The sequence below is a fragment of the Calonectris borealis genome, chromosome 1 (assembly GCF_964195595.1).
Source record: "Calonectris borealis chromosome 1, bCalBor7.hap1.2, whole genome shotgun sequence".
In the NCBI taxonomy this organism is placed as follows: Eukaryota; Metazoa; Chordata; class Aves; order Procellariiformes; family Procellariidae; genus Calonectris; species Calonectris borealis.
The window spans coordinates 176,023,787-176,043,562 of NC_134312.1; the positions used below are offsets into that span (position 1 = coordinate 176,023,787).

The window sequence follows — 19,776 nt, forward strand, 5'->3', positions numbered from 1 at the left end:
AAAAATTCTGTGTCAGGCTTTGAAGCACTGAGGTGAGGTAGAACAACTGAGAAATAAAGCCTAGATTTTCAATATGTACCTAAATGAGATGCATAAATGCTGATGTAGCTAAAATTGATACTGATATTCAAAGCTGTTCTAAGCAGTTCTAAGAACATAAAAAATACGTTAAATAAATACACCAAATGCTTGTTACAGATTTGCTGGCTATCACCTTGGAGTGTAACTCTCCCCGCTACCTCCCAATATTACTGATTATAAAACTGCCTGGCCAATAGCAGCTTCACTGCATGATGTTTGCTCAGTTTCAAATGAGGACAGTATTTCTGTGCACTAAAGTTGCTCACAGACAAGGTTAAAAATAAAACTGTAAATGTAGAAAACCGTCCCTGAAAATAATTTGTTTTGGCTAGAAAGGCAAGAAGTTTGCCTTCTTACAGCTGGCCAGAGTTGCTGTTCTCTTTAGGGATACTTCATGTATTGAATAAAAATAGTTTTAAAGAGTGAAACTTTGTTAGTCTAGAGTTAATTTTACACAATTACTCCTCAAAGTCAGGACATCAGAAGGATAAATCACAGCATTATCTGAGCTGTGTTGCACACTGTTTTCGTTTTATAATATACGTTTTGCCATGCAATCAGTGATCTATAAAATGCTAGTAACGTACTCTGAGAGGTATATACTATGCATGAAGAGTTTCAGCTGTTTTGGAACTAGCATCTTCCTTGGTGCTGAGATCTCTAACAGAAATCAGTGGGAGGTCTACATGTCTAAGGCTTTCAAGGATGAGACCCTTAAATTTTAAAGCCATGGCTGTCTTCTGACAGCAGATAGTGAAAAGACCTGAATGAAAAGTCCGTTTACTTTTAAAGCCTGCAGATAAACCCGTACGTATTCTCCCTTCACCTCTTTCCACATGATTGTGCAGGCCAGATCTTCTCTGATGATGTCTGCTCTTAATTGTTTTGCACTATCAAAGTGATTTCTAGGAGCAAGCTCATACGTTGATAATACAATTGGAGGTATATAAAACTTTAAAAGTATAATCAAAGCACAACATTTTAGCTGGTAATAACCACTGATTCTTCCATATTTTATTGTTTAATTTAGCCATCTGTTGTTGTCTAGATTCGGTAACACAGGAAGGATGTCAGACTATTATATGTTGGTTGAAAGACCAAAAAAGAACTACTTCAGAGAACTTACTGTATTTTAGGACAATATACTCTCAATCACTTCTCATGTTTTGTGCCTTTCATGCCAGTTACAATGCAGAAGACATATATACCTTTTCCTTCAAAGATTAAAATGCTACAGCTGTAGTGTTTCTTGAAGTATTTGTGAAAGTTGAAGGGGTGAAATACAAACCTGATCAAAAACTGATGGATTTATTTTCAGTGGCTCTGGAAAGCATTCTGAATATCTAATTAGCTGATGCTAATGAAGAAACTGTTTCCCTCCCTTTTTGAGAGTTTAAAGATTCACCAGTCTGCACCTTTAGTTCCTCTGTCACTTTATAGTGTATTGTAATTGTAAATCATGATGAGTATCTACAAACATAAAGCTCAATTGTCTGTGGGAATGTCTTCTAAGCCCTGAAAAAAGTCTGCAAATTTTGATACAAAACTTACACAAGCCTATATAAGGCAGACGAGTTTTGAGGGAGCTAAATGTATTTAGGTGCTTCACTTTAAAAACTGAGTACTAAGTTAGTGATATATGGTCCTGTACAAAGCTTTCATTTTCTTCTTCAACATATGTTAAGATATCTCATAGATGAAAACTTAAGTTTTAGAGAGGAAAAAGATCTAACTTATATATTTATGTTCCTAAAAGCAGAAAGAGTGACGATGTTTCTATTATGTCTCCTTTTTAACGGGTAAACAAGGAACTGGTAACTTCTCTTTGACTTCTCAGCTCTTTAAAACAGTTAATCATTGCGGCTTCCTCGAGTCTTTGTGAAATTGTTTAATTTCTGCTCTGTCTAATTTAATCTTCAAAGAATGAAACAGTAGAGAGGAAGACCAGCTATGACTTCCAGATGTAGGTCTGTTTCTTCTAGCGTCTTCTTGTGGAGTCCCAAAAGACTCCTTGACTTCTCCGTACTATGACCCTAGGTATTCACAAAACTTACGTTGGCTTTTGGGGTTCTGGCACTTCAGCCTGTTTATCTTAGCTCTAAAAAATCCAAACTGTAGTCATCTTCAAAATCAAAATGGGTCAGCTTTGAGTAGTTTACCCATTGAGATACTTAGCATTACCTTAAGAAATCAAATGTGTCTTCAGAAGAAGTTGTTGTCAGTGTTGTTCTTCCAATGATTTTATTCAGATAAAAGACAAAATCTTACAGTATCTTTTCTATCTCTATAAAAAATTATATATAAAATCTAAATTTGAGTAAAAAGAGTATTATCAACAGTTTTTAAATGATGATTTTTGTATCTCAGCGACAACAACTGGAAGAATAACTTACATTGCTCTGGCGTTTAAATATACCTTTTGCATAACAAATCAGCTCAAACCTATTTAAATTATATTTTGTTTTCATACTGAAGACAAATCTACTGATTTTGATACAAAAGAGGAATGCCAGTACTTTGAAGCAGGCTTATTATCTTGGAATGAAAGTGAACTTGTCCTAATGTAAAAATAAGTAGGTCTTTACTATACACAAGTTTAGGAAAAATACCAACAAAATGATTCATTAAGCTATTTTTATCATTCTGTTTATGATAGTTAAACTCATTCGCTATGCTTTTAATGTTTTTTTTAAAGAGTTTATCATATAGCTATAAAAATGATAATGAACTACAAAACAACATGCAAGTTTTCAAATAGAATCAAAGTTACTATTTTTTAAAAGTAATTTTTACATACTGTTTTTTCCACAACTTTGGTAATGATTTGTACAAAATTCTTGCAATTCTAATAGTTTGAAAACAGATCTTATAAAATGGTAGTATTTCAAGTTAGGAATTTGGTTAACGAAAAAAGTAGATAATATAAATAACAAATTAATACAATTATTGTTACTTAATTAATTACTGGGGACAATCAGTGTGTGCTTATTTTAACCAATCAGAGATTTACTCATTTTAATTGTATATTGCGTGGTCTGCTGTGACTCTAAATTAGATCTTCCAGACCTTAAGAAAAAATTCTTACATTTGTTTCTCTGTCTTGTCACAAGGAACAAACATTTCTGAAATAGATAAAAGCCTTTTTATAGTAAACTGGAATTAGTCACTTAAAAATTGTATCACGATAAAAGAGGTTTACTTCTCAGAAGTTTCATTTAAATATTCTTAGTTGGATTGGAATTGGGAGTTTAGGACTTCATGAAAACACTTATTTGGTAAAGTTTGGGATAAATCATGTAGTGAAGTTGAGTTGCTGGGCTCATTTATGGCTTTGAGTGTGACAGCCCTTTTGTATAGAGTAGCACAATCAACTTGATTGTAAAAGGTGACCAAAGGAAGAGTTTTGCCTTAGATATTTCAATATCACTCACCTATAATTTGCTGCTGACCTTCGTTTACAGATTTGGTCCATGGGTGTCTTCTTTTAGGCTTTGAAGAGGGGTGGTTTTATTCCTCAAAATCAAAGGCAAAAGCATTCAGACTTCACCATGGCTATATTTGGTAGTAAGCATTAATTCATCAAAGAGAATCTTTGCAGGAGTGAACTTGTTGTTTTCTAAAGACTTGGAAGTCATCGGTAGGTTGTGCATTATGCCATGGCACCCTGCTTGTGTTTTTCATGCTGTTGTCAGACCCTTCCATACTCATATCACAGCGGTGATTTGAGAACAGTGCATCATTATAACTATTTAAATTAAGCCATTAAAGTTTTCTTACATAGTGGCATTTTTTTGGTGGGTGAATATATTAGAAACACTCCATTTAAATCAGATCATTTTTGTCTATAATGTTTTTATCAGTTTTATGTGTATTCATGGTATGTTTATTTTTATTGTAAATCACAAAGGAAATTTCAAAGAAAGATGGAGGATACTTAATTTGGTTCTGTGAACTGGAATAAGACAATATTCTTTTTCTACAACAGTTTTTCTTGTAGTTGTGAACATATGACGATTTTGTCTGTATTAAAGAAAATCAAAAATCCCAAACCAATCAAAGAAATTATCAAGCTTATAATTTTAATAATGACCTCAGCGCAGGACATTAAGTTGGGAATTAATGATCAGTTAAGGTTAATGACTCAATGCCTTGAGTCATTAAACTCCAAGAAAATGCCCTGTACTTTGATTGTTTTTGGTTTATTAAAGGTAGGTTGTACAAGTTGCAAAAAAAAGGGTATTTCCAAACACAAGGGGAACAAATATGAACAGAAAACAGAGGTATTTTATTATCTGCCTTCTGCAGTCCCAGCATAGCTAAAAATGCCATTATCCTTCATGAGAGTTTTGTTAGCATGAGGACCTAAGGAGCAAAACCTTTCATAGCCACCTTTCTTTTCTTTCTTGTTTTGAAACAATTGAAGAACCTCAAATGTTTGGCAAAGTGTAGGTTAACACTGCAGTGTTAGAACTGCACATCACCTTTTTCTGTGAAGTTATTCCACAATGTCCCCTAAATAAGCAGTTACAGGATATTGCAATGGTACTATGCTATGATCTGTACATAAGAATACAAGCCTTTGGATATGCATTGTATGTAGCAGGTACATATTTGCGTGTAAGTGGGTAATAAGTATTTTCATTATAATCCGTATCTAATTTGTATGCTACTTACACAGTCCAGAAGATGGAAAGTTGTGCATGCGAGCATTTAACAGACAAGGAGTGCTTAAACCTGAAGCCCTTTATTTTTCCATACTGGACAGATGTAAGCTGCTATGATGGCAGTTGCTCAACAATATCTTACAAATAATTCTAAGTCCTTTTTGACATAAAGTAGTATATTTAAAGTAAGGTGTCTTAGTGAGATTTTCACTTTAAATAGAATAAGGGTTAAATGATAACTTGACTTATCTTTTAAATGACAAAAAATAAAGAAATTGCAAGACCTTTTCACACATTAGATATGTATTGTCATTTATCATCTAGATATCAGGCTAGCAGTGCGAAGTAATAAAACATATCATCGAAAAATGTGCTATAGGTCTGAATCACTCTTTCATTCCACCTCCCAGCTAACTGTAGTATTAAATCAAACAAGCAGAACATTTCCTTAGGCAGCCATTGCCTTTTAATTTCCTGAAGAACCTTAAAATATCATTCATTACAAGTACTACACATATTTGGTTTTTAAAAGTCTCATAAATCAATAGCAGGCTGACTGTAATAATTATTACAAGTTAGTGCATAATTTTCGTGCTGAAGGCTGCATGCAGAACTTTAGCATATGCAAACGAGGCAATTCAAACTGTGTATAGATATTAATATGAAGAAGCAGGTAACGAGGTGCAGGCTATGAATTATGCATCAAGAGCGGCTGATCTTCAATGAGGAAAATGAATTCAGCATGTAATCTAATTAGTGATGGAAGTCTATTACATCTAACTGCAAAAGCAACCGTCCTTGAAACAAATTTATTTACAGTCCATGTTACCACTTGAAACAACTTTGAAATGATGTGTAAGACAACAGCTTAATTGTAAAAATTTTTTTGTTTGTTTGTTTCAGTTCTAGACCTGGAAGGCCTCCTAAGAGGACTCAAAGTGTCACCTCCCCAGAGAACTCTCATATCATGCCACATTCTGTCCCAGGCCTAATGTCTCCTGGAATCATCCCGCCAACAGGTAGGATTGCTAGAAACACCTTCACACGGGCTATCTTTTGAATTCATGGCTTATATCCACTTGTTAATAAATTAACAGTCTAGGAAACCAGCACCCAAATATCACAAAGGAGTTCCTGTAATGTAACATTATTGCTACATAAATGTATTGTATGTAATGGAAATTGTGGCAGCTAAGTACTTTAAAATACAAATAACTGAGACAATAATAATCCTTTATTTTCCCCTGTTCTTTTTCTTTATAAACAAAAAAACTTTCAAAGCATGAATTACCTATCATTAGACAATAATCTCCCTATTCATTTTAATAGATCAGATATCTTCTGATTTTTTGCTGCTTTGCTTGATTAGATAATGTCATCATAAATATAGTTTCCTGAAGAAACCGAGATAGTTAAAATAACTCCATGCTGCACACACGTCTTTCTTAATTTTTCATCCTGAAATTCTATTTTTGATACGTCTCCTGAGGCCTTATACTAACGTAAAGTCCTGTAATAATCTGTTTCTCAAACTACTATTTTCTTTTGAAAGTTACTATAGCATCTCCTAGCAGTGACTTGCTCTTAGACATAGTTAAATTAAGAAAGGCTGTGTTTCAGGAAAGAGATAAACCGAGCCACCTGAAGATGGAGGCATCCAACAGTCAAGCTGTGATGGTGGTGCCACATTCTGTCTCTTCATGTTACAGATGAGTTAAATTCATAGAATCATAGAATGATAGAATAGTTTGGGTTGGAAGGGACCTTTAAAGATCATCTAGTCCAACCCCCCCTGCCATGGGCAGGGACATCTTCAACTAGATCAGGTTGCTCAGAGCCCTATCCAACCCGACCTTGAATGTTTCCAGGGATGGGGCATCTACCGCCTCTCTGGGAAACCTGTTCCAGTGTTTCACCACCCTCACTGTAAAAAACTTCTTCCTTATATCTAATCTAAATCTACCCTCTTTTAATTTAAAACCATTCCCCCTTGTCCTGTCACAACAGGCCCTGCTAAGAAGTTTGTCCCCATCTTTCTTATAAGCCCCCTTTAAGTATTGAAAGGCTGCAATAAGGTGTCCCCGAAGCCTTCTCTTCTCCAGGCTGAATAACACCAACTCTCTCAGTCTTTCTTCATAGGAGAGGCGTTCCATTCCCCTGACCATGTTCGTGGCCCTCCTCTGGACCCGCTCCAACAGGTCCATGTCTTTCTTGTGCTGAGGGCTCCAGAGCTGGACTTAGTGCTCCAGGTGGGGTCTCACCAGAGCAGAGTAGAGGGGCAGAATCACCTCCCTCGACCTGCTGGCCACTCTTCTTTTGATGCAGCCCAGGATACGGTTGTCTTCCTGGGCTGCAAGCGCACATTGTTGGCTCATGTCCAGCTTTTCATCCATCGGTGCCCCCAAGTCCTTCTCAGCAGGACTGCTCTCAATCCCTTCATCCCCCAGCCTGTATTGATACCTGGGGTTGCCCTGACCCAGGTGTAGGACCTTGCACTTGACCTTGTTGAACCTCATGAGGTTCACATGGGCCCACTTCTTAAGCTTGTCCAGGTCCCTCTGGATGGCATCCCGTCCCTCAGGCGTGTCGACTGCACCACTCAGCTTGGTGTCGCCTGCAAACTTGCTGAGGGTGCACTCGATCCCGCTGTCTATGTCATTGATGAAGCCATTAAACAGTACTGGTCCCAGTACGGACCCCTGCGGGACACCACTCGTCACCAATCTCCATCTGGACATTGAGCCATTGACCACTACCCTCTGGATGCGACCATCCAACCAATTCCTCATCCACCTAACAGTCCACCCGTCAAATCCATATCTCTCCAGTTTAGAGAGAAGGATGTTGTGGGGGACTGTGTCAAAGGCCTTACAGAGGTCCAGATAGATGACATCTGTAGCCCTTCCCATGTGCACTGATGTAGTCACTCCATCCTAGAAAGCCAGTAGGTTGGTCAGGCAGGACTTGCCCTTGGTGAAGCCATGCTGGCTGTCTTGAATCACCTCCCTGTCCTCCATGTGCCTTAGCATATTTTCCAGGAGGATCTGCTCCATGATCTTGCTAGACACAGAGGTGAGACTGACTGGCCTGTAGTTTCCCAGGTCTTCCTTTTTTCCCTTTTTAAAAATGGGGGTTATGTTTCCCCCTTGCCAGTCAGTGGGAACTTCACGGGATTGCCACAACTTCTCAAATACGATGGATAGTGGCTTAGCAACTTCATCCTCCAGTCCCTTAAGGACCTGCGGATGGATCTCATCAGATCCCATGGACTTGTGCACCTTCAGGTTCCTTACATGGTCTCAAACCTGATCTTCTCCTACAGTGGGCGGCTCTTCATTCTCCCAGTCCCTGCCTTTGCTTTCTGTGGCTTGGGCGGTGAGGCTCGAGCACTTGCTGGTGAAGACTGACGCAAAAAAGTCATTGAGTACCTCAGCCTTCTCCATATCCCAGGTAACCAGGTCTCCTGTTTCGTTCCAGAGGGGGCCCACGTTTTCCCTAGTCTTCCTTTTATCCCTGACGTACCTATAGTACCTATAGAAGTTTCGGACAATTTCGGCCGCTTGGACAATTTCTCTGTATTCCTCCCAGGCTACCCGTCCTTGCTTCCACCCTCTGTAGGCTTTCTTTCTGTGTTTGAGTGTGTCCAGGACTCCTTGTTCATCCATGCAGGCCTCCTGGCGTTTCTGCCTGACTTCCTCTTTGTTTCTCCCATTTGCTTCAGCAAAGCTCTCCTGAGCTTTCACTTCTTCCCCTGTTGTTCCCCACTTGTTTGCACAGCTCAGTCTTTAGCACTGATTTTCTCTAAGGCAAAGGAAAGATAATAAATTAGACAGATCCAAATAGAGAGGAAGATTGCTGGGTCTTAGAGATTGGATAGATGGGTAGATGTTTGAGTACGTGCCCATGATGACATGCCTGTTTAAGTATGAGCATGATCCTTGGCATGGTTTTGGTCATATCTGACTAACATTCTCCAAAAAAATGCACAGTTCAGGAAATACCACATGCTGGAATCTGTTGGCAGTTTGGATGCAAGTGTCTTGTCTGGAGGAGGGAAGAAAGTGAAGAGAGTTTAGCTCTGTGGACGAAAGTGGAGCCATGTCTCTTGGCCTTAGGGCTCGAGAGCTGTCTACATAGTGAGATAGACACATAGCCAGAAATGTTTTATTAGGAACTTACAGCTTTTCAAAAGGCTAAAGATCAAGGGAAGTGACAAAATGAAGAGAAGTCAGACAACTAAGGTTGGTAAGAGAGAGTTATAAAGTAAGCAGAGGGAAGGAGGGATGAGACTGAGAGCGCAGGCAAGCATGGGAGGGTGTCAGGCAAGTAGGACTCACGGTGGTAGTCTGGGCAGGTGTGATCAGCAAAAAAAATGAATCGGGATTAAAATATCTTATACAATAGGAATTACAGGATAAATTCTAGTAAAGGCAATAGAGTTGGTGCAGAGTGAATGCAATGTGAGAATAATAGAAAGGGCCTATGTGGGGAAAGAAATTTTTTATAGAGCAAAAGCATTCGTGTTTATGAGGGAGAGATCAAAAATTGCAGAAGCAAACGGAAATTATTTGGGGGAAGTAAGGCAGGAAAATATCAAAGAAAAAAATGCATGTGAAAAGTAGAAAGGAGATAACATGAAAGAAGTCAGAGACAAATAAGCAAGCCGAAAAGAGGGAGACAGGAAAAAAACCTTGCCAACAGTATCGTTCGGGGTTTTGTGTTACAGTTAATATATAAGAGCAGATTGCCTCTTGATATAATATCTTCTGGGTTTTTTTTTCTTTTTTTTTATTCTAAGAAAGCAGCTTAAAACCACAACTCATGCCTAAAGTATCCAATTCCTTCCTAGTCCTTTAAAGCTGGTCATAACAAGTTAATGATAAAAATATATGGTACTAAAAACACAGATCCAATTTCTTAGAATATCAGCCCACAAAAACAGATGTAGACCTTTTTAAAATGATGATTAAAAAAAAAGAAGAAAATAATTCAAAATTAAAGAAAATAGGCATATGTAAGATTATCATTCATCGAATTGTTTTAGGATGGTAATACTTTGCGAGTCTCTTGCAAAAGAGGAGAGGTTTAAATGAAATCGCTGTTAAGTTTGAACTGGTTTCACATTACATGGTTTACCACAACAGAAGGGGTGAGCATGATTTTTTCCCATTGTGGTGGTGTTGAGTCTCAAACAGCACAAAAAATGCAAACACTGACACTGTTAGCAGCAGGCTCTGGGGTATAGTGTTCCACAGAGTATGGCTCACCAAAGGTAAGGAATGTCATGACAGCAATGCTACATGGCAGTCATTCCAGCATTTTATAGGCAGGCAAGTATAAAAGTAGGCTTATAATCTGATCTTGTGAGTTCAAATCAATGAACATTTGTGCATCTACTTGTGAATAAGTACCAAAAGCACTGTAAGAGCCCTGCGAAGAAAGAACTGCTGTAACTGCAATAAATGACAGGTGCAGTTGTTACATTAGCTGATGTTAGAAAATTCTTGCCACTTGTGAACATTTTCCTCCATATTTTCACTGTATATTCATAGAACCACAGAATAGTTGGAAGGCACTGCTGGAGATCGTCTAGTCCAACCTCCCCTGGTCAAAGTAGGGTGACACAGAGCAGGTTGTTCAGGGCTGTGTCCAGCTCCAATCCCTTCATCATCTTTGTGGCCCTAAGATGACTGCTTGTTTGAGAAGTTTATGAAGTTTGAATTTCCTGTTAGGATCCAGCTCTAAGCAGAAAAAAATAAAAGTACCAGATTGTTAAGTGCTTCCCTCCCCTCTTTTTCTCTCTCTTTTTTGTAACAAATTTTTCTTTTTAAGCTTTCTGGTTGATTTAATAACCTGAGTATAATAACTAAGTTTCCTTCCTGCCTACAAAAGAGTATAAGTGATCACACAAACAATTATGTGCTATTTAATGCTCTTTAAGTAACAGAGATCTGTAATTATTAGGTATATCTAGGATACACAAAACTATGATTTGACATATGATTTTTACTTGAAAATTTTCCTTTTTCTGAAATCTACTGCATAATACAGAAATATACATTTAAAGGTGGAAATCCTGGTTTTTAAAGGGGCTGGTTCTGCATGCATTGTTTATGTGTGCAAATAATACTAGTACAAAACTGTATGCTGAGACTTCTCATGAAATGTCATGATTGTGTATTTTTGTGGGAGGCCAAGTTAAGGATCCCTTGAAAAGATTTAGGGCCTATATTGAGAAGTGTGGGTTCAGACAGGTGTACTGACTTTTCAGGCTTATCTGGATAACGCCTTGAAGCCCTTCCAAAACTAGGCGACTCATCATAGTTAACTTTGATCCTCATATCTCTGTGTACTGCAGATCTTTTCTTGGCTAATGTGCTTAGAAGGCTTCAAAAGTTGTCTAAAGTTGAAATGGTAGATAATTGTAATTAATCAGAAAAACAGTGCTGTAATTCCTGAGTGTATGGTATACATTGTGCTCTGTATTTTTATGTCTGTAGTTGCTATAACATATAAAATGGTATTTCCATTATTTTTCATACGAACTTTGAAAAGCAATTATCTTACTTTTCAAATTAATTTTTTTGGTAATTATTCTTAAGTATTTTAGGTTTTGAAACTGTTTTGTAAAGCTCCTGACTTAATTCTTCAGCAGCTTGGCCTACTAGTCTGTAATCTACAGGTGATGAAACAAGTAACTACAAAACTCTTGTACTTATTTCAGGAACTGCATCTTTCTAGCAAAGATAAAATGTGAATATAAAGTGCTTTTGGAAATCACTATTATAGGGCATGATAAGAATACTACTTCGTATATCTATATATACATATAGATATATGTTTGTCAAAAAAAGTAATCTCAAAGCACCTTACAATTTTAATTTATTACGTTAATTTTACATTAAATTAATCTCAGTAATTATTATTGCTATTATTATTATTTTGAACAGATTTGCTTTATGATAGCTACTTCTGTCCACCTATTCCACGTCTGATACCAGACTCTTCTTTTCCAGTGTAAAGATATTAAGCTTCCTCTGAAATGTTTCACGTGTGCAAATTATAACTACTTTCCTGTATTAAACTCCTGTTCTGTTTTTTCTTTTCTTAAGTGATAATCTGAAGATTTAATTTCTAATCTCATCCGTATTTTCTCTCTTGCTGTGTGCCTGAATCAATAAAAGTATATTCCAACTTCCATCCTGTACAAAACTCTCTAAGCCACAAAGCTTTTTTATGGGGGGTTAGAGTAAGGATAGTTGAAAGGTTTTGTATAGATTATTTCAGCTCGGAGGACAAATGGAGTTCACAGATGCAGCTGTTGATAAAGTGTGGCAATGTTTCTGCTAAAGTAGAAGATAGAATTATTTGGTGTTTAAAGAAAGATTAATCACATAATTAAATAATTTCATTTTTGCTGGCTCACAGGTATTGATGTTGTATTAGGCAGAACAGAAAGAATGGTTAAAATATAATTATCATCGTTATTAAATCCACATCATATTGGATATTGCCAAGAAACAAAATCTGTAGTTGGAAGTGTTTTCTCCTGGTAGACTCAGTCCTGTAAGGTCTTAAGAATGTATTTAACTTATCGAAGTGAGTAGAGTTGATTTCTACGAGTATTGCAGAAGCTAGAAATTAAAAGTTTGAGTTACATACTTTTTGAGAAGTAAATCTATTAGTTGTTTTGTTGGTTAAAAAGATACACATTAATAAAATTGAGTGGCTATTGCTTACTTCTTTTAAAATGCATTCCATGTTAACACAATGTTTTGGCTATTACTGTTTAATAATTTTTAATGTTAGCATTGCTTTTGATTGGTGTTATAGGATGATATGCTGTTTATCTCTTGGGGCTGAACTAACTTATTGCAAACATAAGCAACAAAATCCTGCTTTAGAGTGATAAACTGTAACCTAATTCAAGAAACTGAATCAGATTACACAAACACTTTTGCACTTCATTAAGGAGTAGTCATTATAATTAATGTGAAAGCTTCCATCGTGTTCACTGGGTGATGTATCAGTGGAAAGAGATACTGACTCAACTCTGTAAATATATTATTTCATAGTTTTTAAAATCATAATTAAGGTGTAATTCAGGCCACCTGTCCTCTTCTGAAAACACTGTCATGATTTTGTCATGTTATCATCCTGTTGAATGGCTAGCAATCTTCTACTTTATCACTGAAAACTAGTTCTGGAAGCTCACTAGTTTAAGTTCCAATGAGTTCCTTACATTCACTAGTTAATAATTGAGTTGATTTTCCATGTAGCCACCAATTTTATAAAAATCCCAAACCAAATAATTGTTTCAGCAACTATTAGGGTAAGAATACAAGACACAGTTGGAACTTGAGTGCTTCGTCGTGTAATCTCGGGCATATGCAAATTCATTCTTTTCTGACTTGATATTTTACTCCTCAACCTTCATTTTAAATGATGTGTTAAAATGAAATTTATTATAGATCTTGAGCAGAAAACACTGCCATATCAGAATTTGTTTTGGGGTCCCAGTAATCAAAGAATCAGACTCCTGTGAACATTCAGTAACTTCAGTAGCTCTTTGTAAGAAAATAGGATGTGACTACATGATTTTTTATAGGCAAATGTATAGAAGATCTTCAAGCAGGCAGATTATAAACTGTCTCTGAATCTAAAGCCATGTAACCACATTTGCTTCTGGCAACTATTTTCTTTCTAGCCATTTCTGAGCATGAGAAGGTTTTGAGTATCTTTGCTTACAATAAACTACATAGACATAGCTTTTTCAGTCATAAAATCTTTTTAAAACCAAGAATTACTTGCAGAAATAAAACCTTTTTTATTAAGAATTTTTAATCAATAAGAACTTGTACATTTTGCAGTATTATACCATACAACACTACATATATTCAAAGCGTACAGAATACTGTTGGAAGACTCTGTAAGTCAGAGGGTCAAACCTCATGCAGGTTCACCCACTGCCTGTTGAGAGGAATCCCTGGACTGAACTGTTTCCAGAAATGCTCCCAGTTTTTTTGATTTAAAGGGAACAAGTTGGTTCACTTCAAAAGAGACTCTGGGATTAAATATTTAGGCAGTGAGGATAGTCGGGTACCTCAACACACTCAAGGTACTCAAGAAGGAGTGAAGTTATTTTACAGCATCGTTATAAGCTAGTGAATCCTCTCTTCTACTTGCATCTTATGACTACTGAGTTATCATCAGGTTGTGATGTGCGCAGATTTATTTCCTTTCAGTGGAAAATCTGAGATGAGAAATTTTTGTTTCTTCCTGGATCACAGAATAATTTTGCCTTCTAAAGGCTAAGGGTGTAATGGTACTGATTTGTGAATTTCCCCATAAGAGTGATATTTCTATACCAGTTTTGTAGGATCCCAGTTGAAGGACCATATTCTGTGAAGAAGAACTATTAGAAGATATTAGTAAAGCCTCTAGTCATGTGTGGTAGTTTTCAGATATATACAGATTTGCTAATTTAACATGATCAGAAAAAAATATGTGTCTCTGACTTTAGAAACAACCTTCACCCAAATTCCAGTTTCTTGTTTCAAATCATAAAAGTATATTAAACATCTTGGGGGAAAAAAAACTCCACTTTTCAAAAGAAGGTATTTTATCATCAAGGTTTCCTATAAAACAAATAACATGCAAAACAAAACACCAAACTCATAATAAAAAAGAAAGCAATTAAAGTCTTATTCTTAAGAGCAGGTACGTGGCAAAGTTATCGATGACTAAATTTGGACCTGATAATGGAAGTGTTTACCAGTGATTATTTACAGCTTTCTGAATTCCAACATACTATTATTTGTAATTGAAATGAAAAAGTTATTGAAAAGATACATATTGCAAAGTACACTGTTTGTTTCATAAAATTAAATTATTCAAAATGGAAGTTTACCAATTGTGGGAAATACTGAAATTGTCTTGTAGCTCAGATTTCAGGCAGAGTCTTTCAATTAAAAAACCATCAAGATAATCATGCTCCTATGTTTGCAGTTTTGTTTTTTTTTTTTTTAAACTTCATATTTTTCCAGCCAAACTCTTGCTTTTTAATAAGAATGTTTAGCCAAAATAATTCGATACGAAATAATTTCATTTCTAATTAGTTCAAAACTAACCTTCTACAGAGCAAACAGTGCATTGCCATTTTAAACATCAAATACGAAGTATTATTTTATTAAACGCTGCCACTAGAAATGAACCTGAGCTGCTGAATTTGGAATAATATCTCAGTCTTACAAACATGATGGTCTCTTATCTGAATGGTGTTGATTGCTATAGCAATATAGTAAGATGGTACATGTTAGAGTAAGCATTGCAAGATCTGGTACAAAGCTCAGTATCATCACAGTGCTAACTATGGTTCTGCATCATCACGATGATATGAAGTTCTTAGATGCTATCAGGATGTCTATCTCCTTTCCTGTAGAATTAGACTACATACGTCCTTGCATGATATGATCAATGAAGAGTGAATCATTTTTTTCTCTTCATTTTATATTTGATCTGCTACAAGTGCTACATACTGCATTCAATAAAAGATGACTTCAAATTTATATATTCCAAAGTTATGGTCCATGATTTCATTATCATATATTTGGGGATTCTCTAAAGTACAGGAAGAAACTGCAGCTTAATGTATTTAAGTAGTTTTCCGTTTGGTGTTTTTTTTTTTTGGTGGGTGGTGTCAAATGTCATTTTTTAATATGATTGTCTCCTGGTTAAGATCAATGCATGCTGTGGAGTTTTCCAGATCTCATGCAAGGACTTAAATATGAAGGGAATATCCAGAAAAGATGTCAGGTAGCACAGATATTTTTGTTATATGATATAGGATGTAGGTGAACTTACGAATTTACTCAAGTAAACGATATCTTCAAGAAAAGTATGCAAGCAAGCATTATTATATCTAGGCAGCTTTAGAAGACTACAACTCAAGCAAAAAAAGAATGAGATAAGTAATGTATTAATTGATTTTATTAATTTTTTTTTAAGTTATCTGTGTTTGATAACAGCTTGGAAGGGTCAAGCATCTAATGATTACATCATATCTAACCGTTCAGGAAACAAGCTTATTGAACACAAAATGAACTTTGTCAGTTTTCCAAGGACAACCAGTCACTATGAGTTTTCCTTATGACTTACAGCTCTAGTAACATTGCCTGCATGAGTTTTATAAGACAGGATAACATACTATCAGAATTATAATGAATCCGCTATCCGTTGTTCACAGTGCACTGTATTGTGTTACTAATGTTGTCCTATGCAGTATATTAGAGCTATCATAAAGTAGTCTTAACTGGGACAAGGTTTTTGAAAAGGAAGGTTGTTCTGGTTCAAGTCCCAGGCTCAGGATTCCAAGGCCAGATTGTTGCACAAACTTGATTCTAGATAGTCTGCAAGTTGCTTAAGGTTTTTCTTCTTGGTTGGAAATCAGAGAGTATTTATGTCAGAACTGTATTGTGATGTGAAGTTAAGCACATAGAAAGACATGCTTGATGAACTGTATTGCAAATACAAAATGATCTGTTAGTTATTGCTCATGGAGCTGCCTCCAGAGCTTGTGGTTTATGAAAACTCGAGCTGTTGGTCTGAGCTTCCATGCATTCAACATGCTAAGTTTGAAAACCTCATTATACTTTCTTCAGGTGAGATGACTCCTTTTATTCCTTCAAGATGCAGAAGTAGGTAGCTATGTTGGTTGGTTGCTGCGTGCCTGAGGCAGCAATTGGAAAGGCAGAGTGGGATGGAAAGGGATAGGAAGGGGGCTAAAAAATTTGTGCGTCTGTGATGGAAAGAAAAAGAGAGAGAAAGGGGGAGGGAAGAGAGAGAATTCTTCTCTATGAGTTGGTATAACCAACTTATGTAATGTAATACAAGTTCTTTTGTTTGCTATCGTCTATTAATTTGTGAGTATTGAGAGGTTACAAAGGTATGTTGTTACAGTATTTGTATCATTGCTTTCAGGGGTTGTCATCTTTCAACAGTGCATATACAGGGGGCTTTATTTTGTCTTTCTGAAATGTTTTTAGTTGTGAATGTTGTACCAGTGACTCTTAAATCATCTCCTTTCAATCCAGTCTTAATTGCAGTGAGATCCTGTGTTCAAGCTGTCAGCAAAGAATAAACTGTTACTGCTACTAGTATTAGAGATGTGACTACTATGGACATTTAGAAAAAAATCTTAGATTGAGGAGAATGTTACTGCTATTACATTGCTTTGATGAGGTCATCAATTAATGATGTATTAGTTTCTGACTATGAAAACAGTAACATGCTGGGAATGAGTAAGCTGGAGAAAGGAAAACTGCACCTAGTCAAGACAAAATTAATAATGTCACGGAGTCGTTTTAACTCATCAAAATCCATAGCAATGGCAGATAGACAGACAGTGTACTGACAAGTTTTACTGAAAAGTAAGGTTTTGTCAACATTACCTTTTTGTTAGGTAGTGGCTGAGATTTAGATTGACATAAGGGAAGTAGAACAAGTTGCAGGGAGTGTTTTAAATGGGCAGATGCATCTACTAAATTTCCTTTTCTCTATATTCATTATGCTGTTTGATATCACAGGCACTAAGACCACACATATGGTCTTGAAAAATCCAGTTGCCCTTATTGAGAGGAAAGTTAATAGAATAGCATTGCTTTCTGCAGACTGTACTTTTTTTAAAGAATGTTTCTGGCACTTATAGTGGAAATATAGAATTCAAAACATGAGGTGGTGTCAGCTGCGTATTCCAATAATCTCTGTTTATGATTACATCAGGTTACTGGAGCTACATTGTAGGAACCATGAAAATCAAGGGTAGGATCTTAAAAAAACAACATCACTACTAAAAAGAATTATGTCATTTTTATGTTTTCTTTTGACAGTAAACTATTTCCTTAATTCATATGCTATGATGCATCAATCCAATATACAGAGACCTAGCTATAATTACCGTATTAGAATACTGACTCTGTAATGTCACTTAAGCTTGAACTTCAGATGGTGAGAAAAGCTGCTTAACACAGTGCACACAATGATAGGTTTTCCCTGTACCCTTGCTTCATAAATATATGTGAATATGGGAAGAAAAGGACTATGTTACTTGGGGAATTTAATAACTGGGTAACTTACTGCATCACAACAGTACATTATTTTTGCAAGTACCAGACTACCAAAAAAAAAGAAAAAAAACACAAGCCCAAACGGTTTCCAGCATCCCATCAGTATTCAGTGCAAGTATTTGAAAAGAGAAAGGTGATTTCTTATGAATCAGTACATTTGTTTTGAAAAGTATCTCAAAAGATTCTAGTGGATTAATATTTCATTCAAGTGGAAGAAAACAGTGGTTCCTGTGCACTCAGTCACTGTGTGACAAAACAATTTTTAAAGTAATTTTTTTTCCTCTATTGAAAGCTCAAATTATATTTGGCCTTTGAAGTCTCAGATATGCAGACCACACTGAGGACAACATACTCCTAGCGGTGAATGACAAAAAATATATTACTCTTGCCTCTATAGGATATAACAAAGTGAGCTTCATGGTTATGGAATATGGAATAACTCATTATGAAATAGTATTTAGCTTTTTTATTTTAAAGTACAGCCATAGGAACATGTTTATATAAAATGATTTCTTTTAAAATGATTAGATTTCTCTTTAAATTGATTTCTGTTATCACCAGGGGTAAAATTTTATATGGAAAGACTGTTATGAGGAGGTGACATGTATGTAGAATCAAAATAAATAAGTAGTATCGTAGTAGATAACTCGTAAGTTAAATGAAAAAAACCCTGAATGCTTACACCCCAGGAAGGTCTGGGCAAGAGATGCTACTATTTAGGCTACTATACCTGTAAGGAATATGACTTTTATGGTTGCATCTGTACCAATAAATAAAACAGTTCAGAGCAGTTTTTTGGCTTGGAGGGCAGGCTTGCATCCTGCAGCTTACAACTGCGGGTCTAGACTCTTTTTCTTATTACAATTTTTCCCAACCTAAAAAAAATATACATATCTGTATCTTCTCTTGACGAAGAGTTCCTGTCCAGTTCTGGTTCTTGTACTGTCCATGGCCAATTACAGAACATGTTTTGTAGCTATACTACAAAATTACTACTAGGGTGAATGTTTCACTTGTTGAGTTTCTAGTATGGTTTTTGTTTAAAGAAACTAGAGGCAAAGTTTGTATGGAAGTTTTATGTTTTATTAGACCAAATGCCAAAAATTTACAAGCTTTTGGAACACACGCACTTACTCATGTCTGCTGAATGAAGTTAATCACTACTAAGATGTAAAAGCATCTGAAAGCAATTAAAAAAGCTTATATGGAAATGCTGTTTTAAGTACAAGCAACTTGGTTTCTCCACCTTCTGCTCAATAGCTGGGTACCATTTGTCCAGTGAGTGTTAAAGATTATGACTTTCCTTAATCCTCTCTAGCTGACCAGGCAAGAGTTTTACAGAACTTTCTTTGGCCAGTGGAATGGTACTTTAAAAGTTAAAAAAACTACCAGGATTTTGTGTTAGAAATAATGATGTACTTCTTCAGAATTTTTATTTATTTTTCAGACTGTAGTTTTTATTAAGTAATCAAGTAAGTTAATAGATTTAGTAGGTAGCCCAGATATAAAGTAGGACATAGGCAAAACAGAAGGATATTTAATGTAGCCCTTATATAACTTGTGATCAAGTTGGGTGAAGGTTATTGCCAATGGATTTAACTTAATTTCTATCCCACATCTTAGACTGTTTTAATTCAGTGTAACCACAGAAACTGTATTTGGTCTGCCCTTGGAAAATCCTTTTTGTGTAAAAAAATTGTGGTAAGTGGTTTTTTTTTTTGTTTTGCTGTATAATTCAGAACTGTTTATATAACCTCTGCGATAACACTGTCTTTTGGAGTTGTATTTGAATCTGCTTCATTGCTTCTTTTAGAATTATTCATGATTTAATTGTATTTATTCACTTAACACAGATCCATCTGTGGCCTGCTCCCAGTAGAAGGCTCCTCATTTCATCCTCAGTCACT

General features: G+C 36.0%; 1 protein-coding gene across 2 annotated transcripts in view; it reads left to right on the forward strand.

Moving 5' to 3' along the window:
- Nucleotides 1-19,776, forward strand: part of DACH1 (dachshund family transcription factor 1) — a 367,634-nt gene that overhangs the window by 150,128 nt on the left and 197,730 nt on the right. For both annotated transcript variants that reach the window (XM_075139134.1, XM_075139136.1), the window contains exon 2: nucleotides 5,649-5,764. In XM_075139134.1, the coding sequence (XP_074995235.1) occupies nucleotides 5,649-5,764 (116 nt within the window). The remainder of the gene's footprint in view (nucleotides 1-5,648; nucleotides 5,765-19,776) is intronic.